The sequence below is a fragment of the Cynara cardunculus genome, assembly GCF_001531365.2.
Source record: "Cynara cardunculus var. scolymus isolate 2C chromosome LG 5, CcrdV1, whole genome shotgun sequence".
Taxonomy (NCBI): domain Eukaryota; kingdom Viridiplantae; phylum Streptophyta; class Magnoliopsida; order Asterales; family Asteraceae; genus Cynara; species Cynara cardunculus.
Genome location: NC_037532.1, coordinates 36,202,909 through 36,219,903, shown reverse-complemented (window position 1 = coordinate 36,219,903; position 16,995 = coordinate 36,202,909). Strand labels below are relative to the sequence as shown.

At 33.7% G+C, this 16,995-nt stretch overlaps 1 protein-coding gene across 3 annotated transcripts; it reads left to right on the top strand.

Annotated features, from left to right (window-relative positions):
- The first annotated feature begins 2,950 nt into the window (after positions 1-2,950).
- On the top strand, positions 2,951-14,862 carry LOC112512420 (potassium transporter 8-like). Of its 3 annotated transcripts, XM_025118369.1 has the most exons (9): positions 2,951-2,981; positions 6,239-6,300; positions 6,388-6,880; positions 8,579-8,632; positions 12,335-12,595; positions 12,680-12,732; positions 12,998-13,121; positions 13,203-13,460; positions 13,554-14,862. In XM_025118369.1, exons 1-9 carry the CDS (start codon positions 2,951-2,953, stop codon positions 14,633-14,635), a joined length of 2,418 nt encoding a protein of 805 aa, XP_024974137.1. In that variant the 3' UTR covers positions 14,636-14,862. The 3 variants fall into 3 exon arrangements, with proteins under 3 accessions (XP_024974137.1, XP_024974138.1, XP_024974139.1); XM_025118370.1 differs by lacking the exon at positions 2,951-2,981 and having other exon boundaries at positions 6,089-6,300; XM_025118371.1 differs by lacking the exon at positions 2,951-2,981 and having other exon boundaries at positions 6,104-6,269; positions 6,381-6,880.
- Positions 14,863-16,995: the final 2,133 nt, after the last annotated feature.

The window sequence follows — 16,995 nt, the reverse complement described above, 5'->3', positions numbered from 1 at the left end:
ATTTACCAACTAAGCTACACGCCAGAGGCTATTGTAATTATTAATTACATGAAAATATTGTATCACACTCAACCAATATCAGTAGATTGAAACCCCTTTACTATAAATTACTTCGTTACATTCTGATATATTTTATAAAAGGGCAAATTACATGAAAAATTAACGTACTTTTACTTGATTCTTATTTTAAGGAAACGTACTTTCAAAAAAATTCATTTTGGTACATAAGATGTAAACTTTTAAACATTCAAGTACACGTGTAACCGGTTGAAACATTAACCGGTTATCATGCTGATGTGGCGAGTGATGTGGTATCTAACTCAGTATTATTTGCTGACGTGCTCAGTGATATGGATTTTTTTAATATAGAATTAGTCTTCAACATGTTACTCGGGTACTTAAATGTTTACAACTTTACATCTTAGGTACCAAAATGAAAGTTCTAAAAATACGTTACTCAAAATAAGAATCAAGTTAAAATACGTTACTTTTTCATACAATTTGCCCTTTATAATAATGCTTCGTTATATTCTGATATATTTTATCTGTAATAATTAAATCATAAATATTAAAAGTTAGAATGGCATTTTAGAAGAGTTTGAGTTGAGTGGGTATACCAAATGGCTTGGACATATAGCTTTCAGGGCCACCATTACGTGTTAAAAGGAAATAGTCTCATGCTTAGTGGTGGTACATTCATACCAATATCATAAATAAATAAAATAAAAAATTACGTTTTTAGTCCTTATAGTTTGTTAAAATTTTAACTTTCATCCTTATGTTTCATTGGCATTTTCGTTTCTGAGGCTTATGATTGCACAAAAAACCTAAGCCTGAAGCTTGATCAGACGGAATTTTTGGGGCAAGTTTCGCCTAAGGTTGACCCTAAAAAATATGTGCCGAAAAAGCTTGAAAAACCCCGGTTAAACTTGAACAAGCCTAGAAGTCGGGCTTTTTTGTGCTCTCTTGCAATCCCGAAGCCTGAAAAATCCCTAACCTTTTTACGTTCACTGAAAACAGGTTTGGAGAGCACGAACCTACGTCTGATCTTAAAAAATCCAGCCTGAAAAGCTGGTTAGACCCAAGAAGCCCGACCTAAAAACCCCCGATCATGCTCTTTTCAACCCCAAGTCCCGAGCCTAAGAAATCCCGAACCTTTTATTGTTCACTGAAAACGGGATTAGAAGGACCGGGTCTAGGACTGAAAATCCCGAACCTTTTGCATCTCTACTGAGGTTAAGTCCTATCTTTAAGTATGACTATATGAGAGGCAAAAACAACAATAACTTGTAAACCACAAGAACATACACAACAATAAATTGTAAATTATAAAGACAAAAACAACAAGAAGTTGCAAGTTGCAGGGATGAAAATCGTAATATTAAAAGTACAGAGACGAAAATAGCAACAAACTACATGGGCGAAAAACGTAATTTATTCTACAGGTTAAAAACCGATAAAATACTATATATTGTTAGGTATGTGTAACTTTATTCTAAATTTGGAAACCTTTATTTTTATGAGACGTTTTTTAAAGACGTAGGTTGGATTAAGAAAAGTCGGAATTTTCTTTTTGTTAGAATAAATGATTGGTAATTCAAATATGCGTATAGATGCCTAATCCGTCACCATCATAGAGGCTCATAAGACAAAAAGTCACTGATTTATAACGATACTGTATTATAATGATTAATAAAACAACTGAAACTCGTAAAACAAAAAAACAACTTTGGGAGTTCTAATTTATGACAAATCGCCTTTGATCGATGGTTTGTAAGCCACCTCTTTCTGCTTTTTACTTTTGACTCGTTGGTCAAAGTTTGGTAGATTTTGGTTTGTTGTTCTTTTCAAATTTGGTTGTGAGCATTTACAGTTGGTAGTTTTGAAACAACAGATCGGTTTTACGAGGACCTGTAATCTGATAATCACCTTTATTCATTCATTACTGTTCTATCTTCTTTACATACTTATGTAATCTGTTCCTTGTCATAATTGTCCTTTGTCTCCTCATTCACTCAAATACTTCATCAGTTTGATTTTTCAGTTCTACAGTTGCATTTCAGTCTCTTTTCTTTCAGTTTTGACCTAACTGGTCTAGTCATTCTTCTCCTTCTTCCGCAACGTAAGCTCAGAGAAGGAAGCTGACGTAGCGACGCCTGCCCGGTGCCAGAAAGTCGATGAAGTTGGTGAAACGGCGTTATTGGAATATATACGACTCTGGTTTGGCTATGTTTTTGTGGGTCGGTTTTATTTCAAGCCAGTGTTTGATTTAGCTGATTGAGTAATATTGTTATAATTAAAATTATAAGTTACATCTCAGTGTTCATTTTCTGCTATTCAATCAGTTAGAAGAACTGTAATGTAATTTTATATAATAATATTTTTTAATAAAAAAATATAATAAATTACAAAAATATAGTTGTTGATATAATACAAATATAATATAAAAAAATACTATAATAATAAATAGGATAAAAAATTCAATATTTTATCTATATTTATACTATCTTATAAAACAAATTTAGCAAAAGTCTTAAAAAAATAATATGCTTTTTTTTATGTTAATGGAAAAAGGGATATCTATATAATCCGATCGATTGCGTAAAGCCAGCGCCCCATAGAAACTGTCTACCTGAGACTGTCCCTTGGCCCGTACGTCCTGACACAAGGTTAGAATTCTAGCTCTTCCAGAGTGGTATCTCACTGATGGCTCAAGTCTTAAAATACTAAATGACCAAAATACCCTTTATATACTTTTTCAGCTTTTCACCCCCTCATCTCCTCACATGCACTCACACTCTAACAACCGATTTTTTTTAAATTATAATTTTAAATTTACACTTTATACTTCTATGATTAGTTAATTAATTTACTTTACGTTCTTTACTTTTAAATGTTTCATTTTAAACCTTTATCGAATTAATATACATAATCGTATATCAATTAAAACATGTTTAAAAAATACATTTTTATTTTAACAAGTTACACCATTATAATCGTCTCTTTAATACATTCGAAATGAGTCCAATATTGAATAATTTTTTACTTAATTATATTATTATATATTATATATACTGTGAAAAAATATTTTTAATATTTACGATTTATATTATAGTTATTTATATATATATATATATATATACTATATATTTTGGGGTTAGGCTGCCCAAATTGCACTATATAATATGTTCTGAATTAATATGTTCTTAGGTTTTTTTGAAATATATATATATATATATATATATACACATGTATTAATTCAACCTTAATCTAAGTTTCTGGACAAGAAATAGGGTAAACAGTTGAAATTTCATTCTAAAACTCATCTTTTTTTGTCTTTTCATAGCTTATTATCTGTTAAATTTGTAGTTTTCTTTATTGGTTTTGAGTGTTTATCTTAAAACTCAAGTTTCTTGGTTCTTTGCTCTTGGTGTAAATCGAACACATTTGTGGAGTCGTTTAAATATATTAGATTTTAAGTTGTCATACAATTTTTTCATCGATATCTGTAATTGGAACCATAACTCTTATTTATTCAATTTGTATTAATATGTAAAGACTAAGTGTAACATATATCATCGTTAAATCTTATCTTATAAAACCAGTGAAACTTCAAAATGGTTAAAATTCATGCCTCCCGCCGCATTGCACAGGTACACAACTAGTTATTAAATAAATATAATGTTACAATACAAACAAAATATGTCCATTAATTAACCATAATTAATGCAATTAATATTTGAAGTGGCAATTGGAAGCTTTCACAAAAAGACAATGTGATATTTAAATAGAAAACTTAAATAATTTATAATCATTTTAAAACATAAAATATAATCAAATTATTTATTTTAAAAACAAATATATTTTTTTCCTTTTTTTTTTTTCATTTTATCCTTAGGAGTGTTTGAGATTGCTTATACAAGCTTCTTATTAACTTATTTCAGTATGATATAGGTAATAAGTCATTTTACGAGCTTTCAAACGGTCGTGATGAACGTTGGTGTTGAAGCTTGACTCATGACATTAAAACGAGTTTTATTTTATATATGAACTCGAAAATTATTAAGCTCAAACTCAAACAATTCATTAAAAGCTTAAAATATTAAGACACGGAGGAATAAAAATCTTCTTGTGGCCACGGAGTTCAAACGCGGTGATTCTGGGCTATCTACAAAGCAGATGGTCGCCCTGAGATTAAAAATACATTACTCAAAAATAAGAATCAAATTAACTGAATATTTATTACTAAATTATTTGGTTTATATATAATTTCAAGAAATAATTTACAAGAATCTAGAGGGTATTAAGGGAGACCATATAAATCCATCAAATAAATGTGGAAAAAGCACCCCCAACAATGGCCAAACCTATATACTTCACAAAACATTGTGTTAATAGATTCCAATAAAATAAATAATTATTTAATTAATTAAGTAAATTCATTAATATGAATATTTAAATGTAAAAAAAGATATATAATTTTAAAAATATATAATTATAATATTTTTTTAATTAATACAAAGTCATTTTTTTTAATTATAGAAAAAGTAATTTTCCCTTTTTATAATTAAAGTTGAATGAAAATTAAACATTTACTGTTGAAGTTGAACATTTATTGTCTTGCCTTTCAAAACCATACCTAAAATAATACTGTAGACACTTATTTTTGGACGAACGGTGTATATTTTATTGGAATAAAATTACACAAACTTGCTAAATGACCGTCTGCTTTGTTTTTTCCATTAAATCATGTATGAATAAAGTTGTGTGTGTGGATTAATCTGTCTGTATGAATATGTAGGTTTTTTGTTTGTAAAATGTTTTTCCTAGATGAAAGGATCATGATTTTTTAATTGAGAGAAACATATTTTGAGAAAAAAAAAAAACTTGACGCTCTGTATAAAGTACCCATAAAAGTTTATTGAATAAATCATTTTCTATATAATTAAGCTATTACCAAATAGTAAGCATGAGAATTGTCCTCGACCCGTCGGGGAACCCGGTCCATCCACCCCGGTTGGGGACGGGGTTCCCCATTAAACCGGGTCTTGGGGACGGGGACGGTTTCGCACTCCCCTTCCAGTCCCGTCCTGTACTTGTATATATATATTAATTAATAAATATATTATATATGATTTATTTTTATTAAATCGGTAAATGGTAATTTCTATTTTAATATATTATGGATATTACTAGTTGTGGTTTTGGATAATACTCAATATGTTTTGGTACATGTGACGTTAATTTTTTTAGATTAAATTTAATTTCTTTTGGTTTTCGATTTATTAATTTATTATATAATGATGTATTTATTTTATGTTAAATTAAATTTCTTTTGACTTTGGGTTTATTAGAAAAATGTGAGATTTAAACATGTGTAACGTCTCATGCATTTGATTAAAAAAAAAATTACACAAACAGGAAAAAAAATCTTGTTTGGAACGAGGATGGGGATGTGATCAAATTCCCAGATGGGAACGGGGACAAAGATGGGGGGTTGGGTTCCCGCCCAATCACCGCCTCATTAATATACCTACCAAACAGTCATATATAACTAACCGAATAAGCTTATTAAGCCATTAACAACAAACTTGAACTAGTATTATAAGCACAAACTTAGGGTGTGTTTGGTATTGCTTATAAAAGTTGTTTTTTAACTAATTTCAGTCTGGCATTGGTGATAAGCTGTTTTCTGGTATTTGAATAAGAAAAAAAAACTGCTTATATCGGTGTCAAACCAGTAATAAGCTGTTTTTGATAAGTTAATCCTTCATTAACTTATAAAAAACTGCTTACTATCAGTTTACAATTTTAACTTTTTTTTATTTAACTCCGATTTAATACCACATAAGTTAATAAAAACTTCTACAAAAAACAACATAAATTATTTTAAATAAATAATCCCAAACACCCCTTATTAAAATTTGGTCCATTTTCCACCTCCAATCTAGAGCTAAAAAACAAGCACCAAGTGGAGCTCTCTCCTTCTCCCTCAAGCATTAAGCCAAAAAGAACCAGACACACACACACACACTATCTTTCTTTCATACTTTCACCACCACCTAATTCTCAGCTTCCCATAACTTTTGCTCATTTCCTACACCTTTTCTCTTAAACCCCAATTATTTTCTCATTTCTTCACCAATTTCATCTGGGTTTTTGATTTCCCCATCTGGGTCAATCCCTAATCCCATTAATTTCAAAACCCCCAAAATGCTCAGTTTCTTCTTCTTCTAAGAAATGGATATCGAATCCACAAATCAAAATCAAAGTCAAAATCAAAATCCCAATCCGATTAAGGTATGAATAGATGTAATCCATTCTCCAGCCATGATTAATTTCGTATTCTCTTCATGAACTGACGTCAATTTTCTTCCAATTTTGCAGAAGGAATCATGGAAAACAGTCATGATTTTAGCTTATCAAAGTTTAGGGGTTGTTTATGGCGATTTAAGCACTTCCCCTTTATATGTTTACAAAAGTGCTTTTGCAGAAGACATTCAACATTCGGAATCTAACGAAGAAATTTTCGGGGTTTTATCGTTTGTTTTCTGGACGTTAACTTTAATTCCGCTTTTGAAATATGTTTTCATAGTTCTTAGAGCAGACGATAATGGCGAAGGAGGGACGTTTGCTTTGTATACATTGTTATGCCGCCATGCTCGAATCAGCACTTTGCCGAACGGACAAATCGCCGATGAAGAGCTTTATGAGTATAAGAAAGATGAAATTAGGGCGGTTTCCGGTCGTCGGAATATTGGGTTGAGGTTGAAATCGACGTTGGAGAAACACAGAATTTTGCAGAAGGTTTTGTTGGTTTTGGCGTTACTTGGAACTTGTATGGTCATCGGCGACGGAGTTTTAACTCCGGCGATCTCCGGTATGGAATTTTATTCAAGTTTTTTGTTATATTTTTGGGAAATTGACAAAATAATCGATCAGAATTTCGGTTTTTAGCCATTTTTTTTACCCAAATTCATGGTCTATGATTTATTTTGATGCCTAAGATTTTAGTATATCAAAACGCTTACTTGGGTAAGTGTGTCATCCTTATTTACCGGGTAAAACTCTCCATCATTCTCATCGCTCTTACCCAGTAAGATTCTTGACCCTTCTCATGTTCATCCTACGAATGAATTTTTCCGGTAAGTACTTACCAAGTAAGTGTTTAGTAAACGGCCCCTTATCCTTATGCATAAGGATTGGTTTCCGACAAAACAATAATAATAATTTTTACGCATATGGGTAAGGATTTTTTTGGCTGGAAACCGATCCTTACGTATGTGCGTAAGCCTTTTACGCGGGGTTTGGCTAAAAAATTAATTTGGGTTAGAAAGTGAAAAGTGAAAGTAATTTCTCTTTATTTTTCAAAAAGAGAGTTTCAAAAGTTAAAAAATATAAAAGGAAAATGACATTTAACTGCAAAAACTGTTTAATTTTAGAGATTATAACATTAATTATATTGCTTTTTTTGTTCCAAATAAGTGTTTACGTTGCTACTTTTTCTTTTCTAAAATAAATGTTCATAATAAAAAAGGCACACAGTTTTAGGAATGTATAGTCGTTACAATGAAAAAATAAAGTACTTTTAACTTGATTCCTATTTTGGATAATGTAGTTTCAAAATTTTCATTTTGGTATCTAAGATGTAAAATTTTAAACATCTAAGTACCCAGATTAACCTGTTACCATGCTGATGTGGTATCCGACTCAGTATTATTTGCTATTCAACCCAATTTCATCTCACCACTCGCCACATCGGCATGTTAACTGGTTAATGCTTCAACCTGTTATCCGGGTACTTAAATGTTTAAAACTTTACATCTTAGGTACCAAAATAGAAGTTTTAGAAATAAGTTACCTAAATAGGAATCAAGTTAAAATACGTTACTTTTTGCCTTTGTCAAAAAGACAATTTTATCTTTGATTATAAAGTCATAAATTTTCTCCATCTCACATTTAACGATAGAATGGTAAAATAATCAGTTGTTTTTGCAAGTAGACACTTATTCTGGAATGCAAAAAGTATTTTAGTTTGTGCAAAAAATAAGTATTTATTTTCAAAAATAAATGTCTACTTTTTCATCCTACCCTTGATTATAAAGCGGGAAAATTTCTCTCTCTATAAATAAAGATAAAGTTATTTTTTTATTTATTAAAAAATATAATAATTACACATTTCTTAAAACTACGTGTCTTTTTTCATTATGAACATTTATTTTGAGACGTATAAAGTATTAAAATATTCAATACATTTAATAAAAAATAAATTCTCTTCAAAATATTTAAATTCAGTATTTTTTTGGTGGGAAATATTAAAATACTGGGTTTTAGATAATTCTCTAAATTTGGAGATTTTCACCTTCTGTTTCTTATTTTCTCTGTTTTAGTATACATTATAGCATACCTGTTGGAGTAAAAAAAACTTCTCTAAATCCACCAAAATTCATATTTTAAACCAAAATGTCTTTGGTCTCTTAGAAGGTCAAAGGTTCAAACCTCACCAAAGATGAGAATGATGTATAAGTTTATTTGTTTTATTTGCCGTATATAATATTATTTATTTTGATTTTTGTAGTTTTCTCTGCTGTTTCTGGACTGGAGCTTTCAATGTCAAAAGAGCACCATCAATGTAAGTTCCTTGTTCAATTTTCTTCTACCTTAATTGCTTTGTTGTACCTTACAAATCAAGGCCGGAGTGGCTGCTGCCTGGCATACCACTACAATAAAACTGGCTTTATAGGAAGTCAAATATGTCTAAATATTCTAATAGACTGCTATATGGTTAAAAAAAGATTGGGGTTGATGGGTAAAAATTACAAGTGTTACAATAGAATGATTAAGTGTATTTGGACGTCTTAACAAGCTTTTGGGACGCCAAATAGACTGTTTGGATAGTTTTTCATTAAGTCATGTATGAATAAAACTGTCTGTGTGGATTAATCTGTCTTTATAGATTAGAAAGGTTTTTATTTGAGAGAACATTTTCATAGATAAGTAAACGTGTTTAGATGTGTTTGGAGAAATTAGCTCAAATAACCATTTCCTTCATTTAAATTGGCATCCTAACCATTTCTCTCTCGGGTTGACTCAAATGTCACTACATCCGGAATACCCAGGTCCTCGCAATGACTAAAAGACAAAAAAAATTGTCAAATTCAACCAGTTTATCGTCGCAATTGCGGACCTGACCGTCCTAAATTGCACATTTGTGTTGAATTTTTGGTTTTTTTGCAGACATGAATATTGCGGAAGTCGTGACATTTGGGTCAATCCAGGAGAGAAATGGTTAGGAGTCCAATTTGAATGAGGGAAATGGTCATTTAACTCAGGACTCGATGTATTTGGACGTCGTAATAAGTTTTTTAGGATATTACTGAAATAAAAAAGTCAAACTAGTTTTTTTTTATATAATATATTTTTGAAAAGTGTCGTACGAAGAACATTTTTTACAAATATTTTTTCAAATAATGTCATATAAAAAAAAACTAATAAAATATTTTTCAAAAGTATCTTAACAACATATTATACCGTTAAAAAACGTTCTATAAATTTATTGTAATTTTTTAATATATGACATATGTTTATTTGGTCCTATAAACTTCAGTCATATAAATAATAATAAAAGTTAAGAAATATTTTGCGTCCTACAAAGCCGATTTTACTGTCGAATTTGTGGGAACCGAAACAATTCTTATCCCGAAAATACCCCTCTTTATTATATTGAAATTTTGTCAACTATAGTTGGTAGGAAAAATAGAAGCCATTTTAGGTAGAACCGTTGGGTCTTTTAAGTAGTGTGGAACACGAAAAAAAAAAAAACCTTTGAATGCTAGCTGACGTCATTTATAGTTGATATAATATTTATGTGGGCAAAAAAGTAATTACCGGAACCTCTAACCAACCTCACATGGAACCCGTCACTAATGTGAAGGTACAGTTTTTAGCTGATTAAGTGGCTGAGGCTAGCAGGGGGCTATGATCGAACTCATGACCTGTGTTATAGTTGGGTAAGGTCACCTCGCCCCTTTGCCAACTGAGCTACATGTTGAAGGCAAATATATACCCCTTTTGTCCCAAAAAAATGTCCGTGACAAAAAAAACACAAGATTTTAAGAATATGTAGGAACCATCTATTTTATGTAGTATTCATAATAAATGACCTTAAATATTATCTATCACGAAATTTAACATGAATAATACACAAAATAAGTGGTCCCACTTCTAGGGTTCTCAACGAACTTGTCCTCAGTATTTCTTCTGAAGTATATAATATTTATATATGGCAGATAAAACAAATAAACTCACACACCCTCCTTATATTTGGTGAGGTTTGAACTCTTGACCTCTTTAAGAGGCCATGACTCACATACCGCTAGGCCAAAGACCCTTTATTTGTATATGAATTCTACTGGTAATTCAAATACTATTGAGTAACCCTTGGGTGTGGCTAATAATCTTGGCATCCATTCGAAACGAATCATAAAGAATTGCTGATAAGATCTTTGATTAGGAAAGTATTGGTTTTATTCTATAATTATTCAGATGCTGGACTTCATTGACATATACATATAGAAACAAGAGTAAACTACAAATTGGTCCTTGTAGTTTATAGAAAATAACATTTTTTGTCCCTACAGTTTTAAAATTACAAGATGACTATCATGGTTTTTGTAGAAGCGTCCGGTTCTGGTCTCTTCCTCTAACGTTTGTCAATCCGTTAAAGGTGAAGCATTTTCGTTCTTTTATCAATTTTTATGTTATTTAACCCATCAAAATCGATTTTATGATTTGGTCCCTGTGGTTTTTGATTGGGTAAAATAACGAAAACTATCGATAAAAAGACGAAAATCCCTTATTTAACGGAATCTTTTAGAGGTTCGTTAAAGAAAAAGACGAAATCCAGACGTTTTTGTAAACCATTATGACCATCTTGTAATTTTGAAACTGTAGGGATGAAAAGTGTTGTTTTTGACAAAACACAGGGACCAAATTTGTAGTTTACTCTAGAAACAATATTCCTTAAACGTGCTGTTGGTGGACAAAGAAAGGGTACCAAATTCAAATTAAAAAAACACATTAATTCGTGGGCCCATTTAGATATAAAGTTTCTATCTTATAAAATCTGATCGCCATCAAATAAACTATAACTTTTGTTCTAAATTATTCGCATCGAGATCAAAAATACGAGTTAATTACGATCGTTGATTTGCTCGGTAACCGGGTTTTTATTTTTAGGATGGATTAAGAACCGTAACGATCGAAAAGTCTCCTTATAAAGTAAAGTATTGGAGTCCCCGTGTCGACAAGGGTAAAATGGTCATTTTACCGTCATTCAAACAGTTTATTCAGTATAAATAAACTTTACGATTGTAACAGTTCTTAATCCATCCCAATATGGAAATCAAATTATTGGACAAATAAACAGTTTGAATGACAGAAAATGTAAAATATAAACCAAAAATCAATAGCTAGAGGGTAGGGTGACTTCTTTTGGGGTGAACAGTAAGGGTAAAATGGTCATTTCTGTCATTCAAGTGGTTCCTAATCCATCCCAAAAGTGGAAAGCAAATTATTGGAGAGATAAACTGTTTGACTGACGGAAATATAAAATATAAACCAAGAATCACTAGCTAGAGACTCGAGTCGTTTTTTTGGGGGCGAACGGTAAGGGTAAAATGGTCATTTCTATCGTTTCAGACAGTTTATTCAGCATAACAAACAATTAACAGTTTAACTTGATCTATACAGAAAAAACAATGATAAGGCCACAATAACTGTCTTTACCTATATAATTGGTTAGGTCATATCATGGTGGATACGTGCTCAACTTGCTTTTATCGTTGTCGTTGTCTTGTTTTCCTTTACGTTCTACACAAAGCTATGAAAACGATTTCCCACCATTACTTGTTTTTCAATCGATAAGTTATCTAGTTGCATAGTGAAAAGCAAAACTCGATTGTTGTGTCGGTTTTTTGTGTTCTTTTTCTTTACGGATATTATATTTATAGGGCCAGGTTCACGAAAATTGTAAAAAAATGAAAAACTGAGGAACACCCTGGTAACCGTTCATCTCGACAGTATGCACATGTGCTTACAAGTAATTTATAAGCAATTTGTCTGGTATGCACACGTGCATAAAAACCAAGACACAACTTCATTTACTTGTGCAATTTGTATGCACATGTGCATACCTTCCAGATAAATGATTACCATAGTGTTCCTCTGTTTTTCATTTTTTTGGGGGGTTTTCTTCTAACCTTCCTCTATATTTATATACCGGTAACTCGGATACTGTCGGGCCCAATAAATGACCTGAACTTTGTAATTTCAGATGTAGAAGTCCCGGTCGCTTGCATCATATTGGTGCTCTTGTTTTGCCTCCAACATTACGGGACCCACCGTGTCGGATTCTTGTTTGCGCCAATCGTGATAACGTGGCTCCTCTGCATTAGCACGATCGGCGTTTACAACATTTTTCATTGGAACCCGCAAGTTTTTCAAGCGCTCTCGCCTTATTACATGTACAAATTTCTAAAGAAAACGCAAAAGGGTGGATGGATGTCGTTGGGCGGGATTTTGTTGTGTATAACAGGTAAACTCGACCATTATTTTCCCTCGGTGGGTTGACTTTTGTTGACTTGTAAATTGACTTTCTTTGACTTGGTTCGGGTTCCAGGCTCGGAGGCTATGTATGCTGATCTCGGACATTTTTCACAGTTATCAATCAAGGTAATAATAATCAATCAAATTACCAGGTCCGTGTATATGAAATTTGGTAACCTGCCGATCTTGTAACATTTGTTGACGTAGATACCCGTCTACAAAATATCTGGTATCCATGTCATCAAATGTTACAAGATCAGCAGGTTACCAGTCAAAATGGGTATAAAATAAGAATTTTTAAAACTTCTTTACGATAAATAAAAAAAATTTAAAACTTCGTTGCATTTTGATGCATTTATACGTCTCATGTCTGTGTGGTTTAAAACTGTAGATGGCTTTCACCTTTGTGGTTTACCCATCGTTGATTCTTGCTTATATGGGCCAAGCTGCGTATCTCTCGAAACATCATATCCTTGAAACCGACTACCGAATAGGATTCTACGTATCGGTTCCTGGTAGGTTGATCGTTTTCCGCTTTTTTGTATTCGGAAATTCCATGTGAAGTTAAGCTAAGTAGTCGTTCGTTATTGCGGCAGAGAAAATAAGGTGGCCGGTTCTCGGAATCGCGATACTGGCTGCGGTTGTCGGAAGTCAAGCCATCATCACCGGAACTTTTTCTATCATTAAACAATGTTCCGCTTTGGGTTGTTTCCCGAGGGTCAAAATCATCCACACGTCACCGACTAATAAACACGGGCAAATCTACATCCCGGAGATCAATTGGACGTTGATGCTCCTTTGTTTGGCCGTCACGATCGGTTTTCGTGACACCAAACATATAAGCAATGCAGCAGGTACACATATATTGCATTTTCATTTAATTTGCCCTTTTCAATATGGTGAAATGTACGCAGATCTGTCCTACAACGGTTTTCGTTTTTGTATAGGTTTGGCGGTTATTACGGTCATGTTGGTGACAACGTGCCTTATGTCGCTCGTAATGGTTTTGTGTTGGCGAAAAAGCGTCTTTTTGGCGCTAGGGTTTATGTTCTTCTTTGGTTCAGTAGAAGTGCTTTACTTCTCGGCATCGTTGATAAAGTTCCGTGAAGGTGCGTGGGTCCCGGTCGCCCTTTCGTGCATCTTTCTCGTTATCATGTTTGTGTGGCACTACGGGACGATAAAGAAGTATGAGTTTGACGTTCAAAACAAGGTCTCGATCAATTGGCTCCTCGGCTTGGGACCGACTCTTGGCATCATGCGGGTTCGCGGGATCGGGCTCATTCATACCGAGCTCGTTTCGGGGATCCCCGCCATTTTCTCGCACTTCGTCACGAACCTTCCGGCTTTTCACCAGGTTGTGGTGTTCCTCTGTGTGAAATCGGTCCCCGTGCCTCATGTAAGGCCCGAGGAGCGGTTTCTAGTCGGAAGGATAGGGCCAAAGGAGTATAGATTGTATCGATGCATAGCGAGATACGGGTACCGTGATGTCAACATGGATGATGTCGGATTTGAAAATGATCTCATTTGTTGCATAGCGGAATTCATTCGTACCGAGAGAGCAGGTGCTCGTATTGATACCGATACTGGTAATGGTATCAGTGATGTACTGGAAGATTCTGATAACGACGGAAAAATGGCGGTTGTGGGGACCGCTTCCTCCAACGCCGAAGGCAGTATTAGAATGTGTGAAGACGGATACTCGGATTCGTTGGAACTTAAGGAGGTTGCTGTGACGATGGCTTCACCGCAACTTCCGAAGAAGAAGGTGCGGTTTGTTTTACCAGAGAGTCCGCAAATGGATACGGGTGTGAGAGAAGAATTACGCGAACTAATGGAGGCCCGAGAAGCCGGGTTAGCGTTTATTCGAGGACATTGTTACGTGAAAGCAAAAAGAGGTTCAAGTTTGATGAAAAGATTCGTGATAAATTTCGGGTACGACTTCTTAAGACGGAATTCTCGAGGCCCGGCAAACGCTTTGAGCTTCCCGCAAGCATCTACGCTAGAAGTCGGGATGGTTTATCAAGTTTGATCATGAGTGTATAATATCGATCGGGTTTTGAGATATAGCTGATAAATAGTGTAAAGAAGGTTTTCTCGCTCCCACGGGCTACGAGGCTTTTTTTGATTGGCCCACGGGCCTCGAACATCATCAATCGGGCCCATGGGCCACGAGCGTTAAATGTTATTCATCGTGAAAGATATGGAAGAACACGAGATATATAGATGCATGTAATGAGGTGTGTTTTTCTGTTAAAATAGGTCTTTTCTTTTTGGGGGGGCGGAGGTTGGGTCGAGGCCCAACTCAATAAGATGGGCCAAAATGGTGACCCATGACATGACCATGGCTAGAATTTACTCGGATTTTTGATCGGGCCGCACTCGGGGGCAACCGGGCCAAACTATAAATCTAACTTACAAACTAGTTTATGGTTTAATAGATGTAGTTTTTTAATGAGCTAAAAAAATGAGCTGAATTATGGTTGTCAAATATGACTTAAGGATCGTTTATCAAACACTTACCCAGTAAACGTTTATCGGTAAAATTCAATACTATCATTTATTTATCAGGTAATATTTTAGTCAATAAAAACTGTATCATATGCAACAATTTACCTGATAAATGCTAACTGTGGTAAGAGTGTTCGCCCTCACTTACCTGATAAGACTCTCGGTCTTTGTCTCACTCTTATCGGGTCAGATTCATGATCCCGCTTCATTGGGAACCCGGTACCAGTCCGGTTAAGGTCAGGGATAGGGACGGGGATCCCTAAAAGTTAAAAACCGGGGAAGAAGATGGGGCTGGGCAACGTGACCTCTGTTCCTCAACCCCATATATTTAAATATATTGTATATAAAGAAATCGATTTAATATCTTTTAGATTTTGAAAAAGTATTTTGATATTTTTTTTCTTATATATTTTTTTTCTAATTTCTGTTATTTTTTTAAGATAAAAAACATGAAGAGCTGAAAAATACTGATCAAACAATTAAGTATGATGTTGTGATTTTGTTCACATATGAATATTTGATACTCCACAAAAGCAAAGTCATTTTCGAATGGTTGTTATATTTAATACGTTCCATTTAAAATGTCTCGCATAAACGGAAAAAAAAATCCCCGATTTCTAGATGGGGACGAGAATGAGTATGTGATCATATTCCCCAGTAGGGACTGAGACTGGGATTGAGGTCCCCGACCAGTCTGGTGAGTACATATTATCAAAAAAAAGAAGATAAAGTTATATTAATAAAGTTATATTAAATAAATTAATGATGCGTCTTCATCTGATTTGTGGGACAAGCAGTGGACATCGAATTTTAGGACAACATATTTTTATTCCTGCTATAGTTTATCAGATAAGGGTATAAGGACGACATGATCAGTATATTTTCATTACTGTACCGTAAGCTCCCAAGCAGTGGGAGGAGCCTCCCTATCGGAAATAGGATTGACTACGGATTCGAGAATGTCGGCTTGAATAACGCAAACATTGGTAATTTTGATCGACGATACTTAGTGGATCAGATCATTTGGGCTTTGATTAGGTATGATTGGGCCAATCTTCTATGACGAAGCATTTTTGTGTTTTTGGTAGATATCTGTACATCATGGACGTGGTTTTATTTTATAATGTTCAAATTTTATTCGCGTAAATTATATCTGGATGGTCAATGCTCAACTCTGAATATCTTAAGTCTCGATATTCTTTCCTTTTTAACACACCCCGTCAGATATCGAACCCTAATCCTCTTACAATCTACTCGTCGTTACGCCGCCTGCTATCCAACACTCGAGAGCATTAATTCTGTTGATCGTAAGTATCTGTATCTACAGGTAATCTTTATATTTATATATGATTGTTCGGTTGCAAAGTTGCCTAGATATCATATATTAGCACATATAAGATACACTAATGATGTCTCCGAGTTATGTATTTAACTCAAACTTCGTATCTGATCCCGATTGATTTTCTGTATCGTTTTAATTGAAGATCTGCTGTTCAAATCTTGAACGTGACGCGCCCAAATTTCATTAACTTTGTAATCAATCTTCGCTAAAAGGTTGAAATCTTTTCGATTAGATTGAGGGGATAAAATAGTTGAAACTTTTGTACAATTATATAGAATTAATTATGAAAACATGTTGAGTCATTGACCAACATCTTTCTAAATCGAAACGTGGCGCTGACTGCTACACTATAAAGAAATAAGTTGCGTCTTCTCTATCAGCAATTGCTTTTGGTGTAAGTGCTTGGATCCTAACATATGATATCAGAACAGATCACGGGTTCGAATCCTATGAGGTGCATAATAATGCCAAAGGCATGTTGTACAACCATTGTGTTATAGCGAAGATCTTGTTAGTATTGGCAGATGCTTGGGGGATTG

Bases quoted from the DNA above. Each gene is read 5' to 3' on its own strand.
- LOC112512420 (XM_025118369.1), top strand. From the start codon at position 2,951: ATGTTTAAAAAATACATTTTTATTTTAACAA. The intron at 6,301-6,387 runs GTATGAATAGAT...CCAATTTTGCAG, and splicing joins AAAATCCCAATCCGATTAAG to AAGGAATCATGGAAAACAGT. The intron at 8,633-12,334 runs GTAAGTTCCTTG...TTGTAATTTCAG, and splicing joins GTCAAAAGAGCACCATCAAT to ATGTAGAAGTCCCGGTCGCT.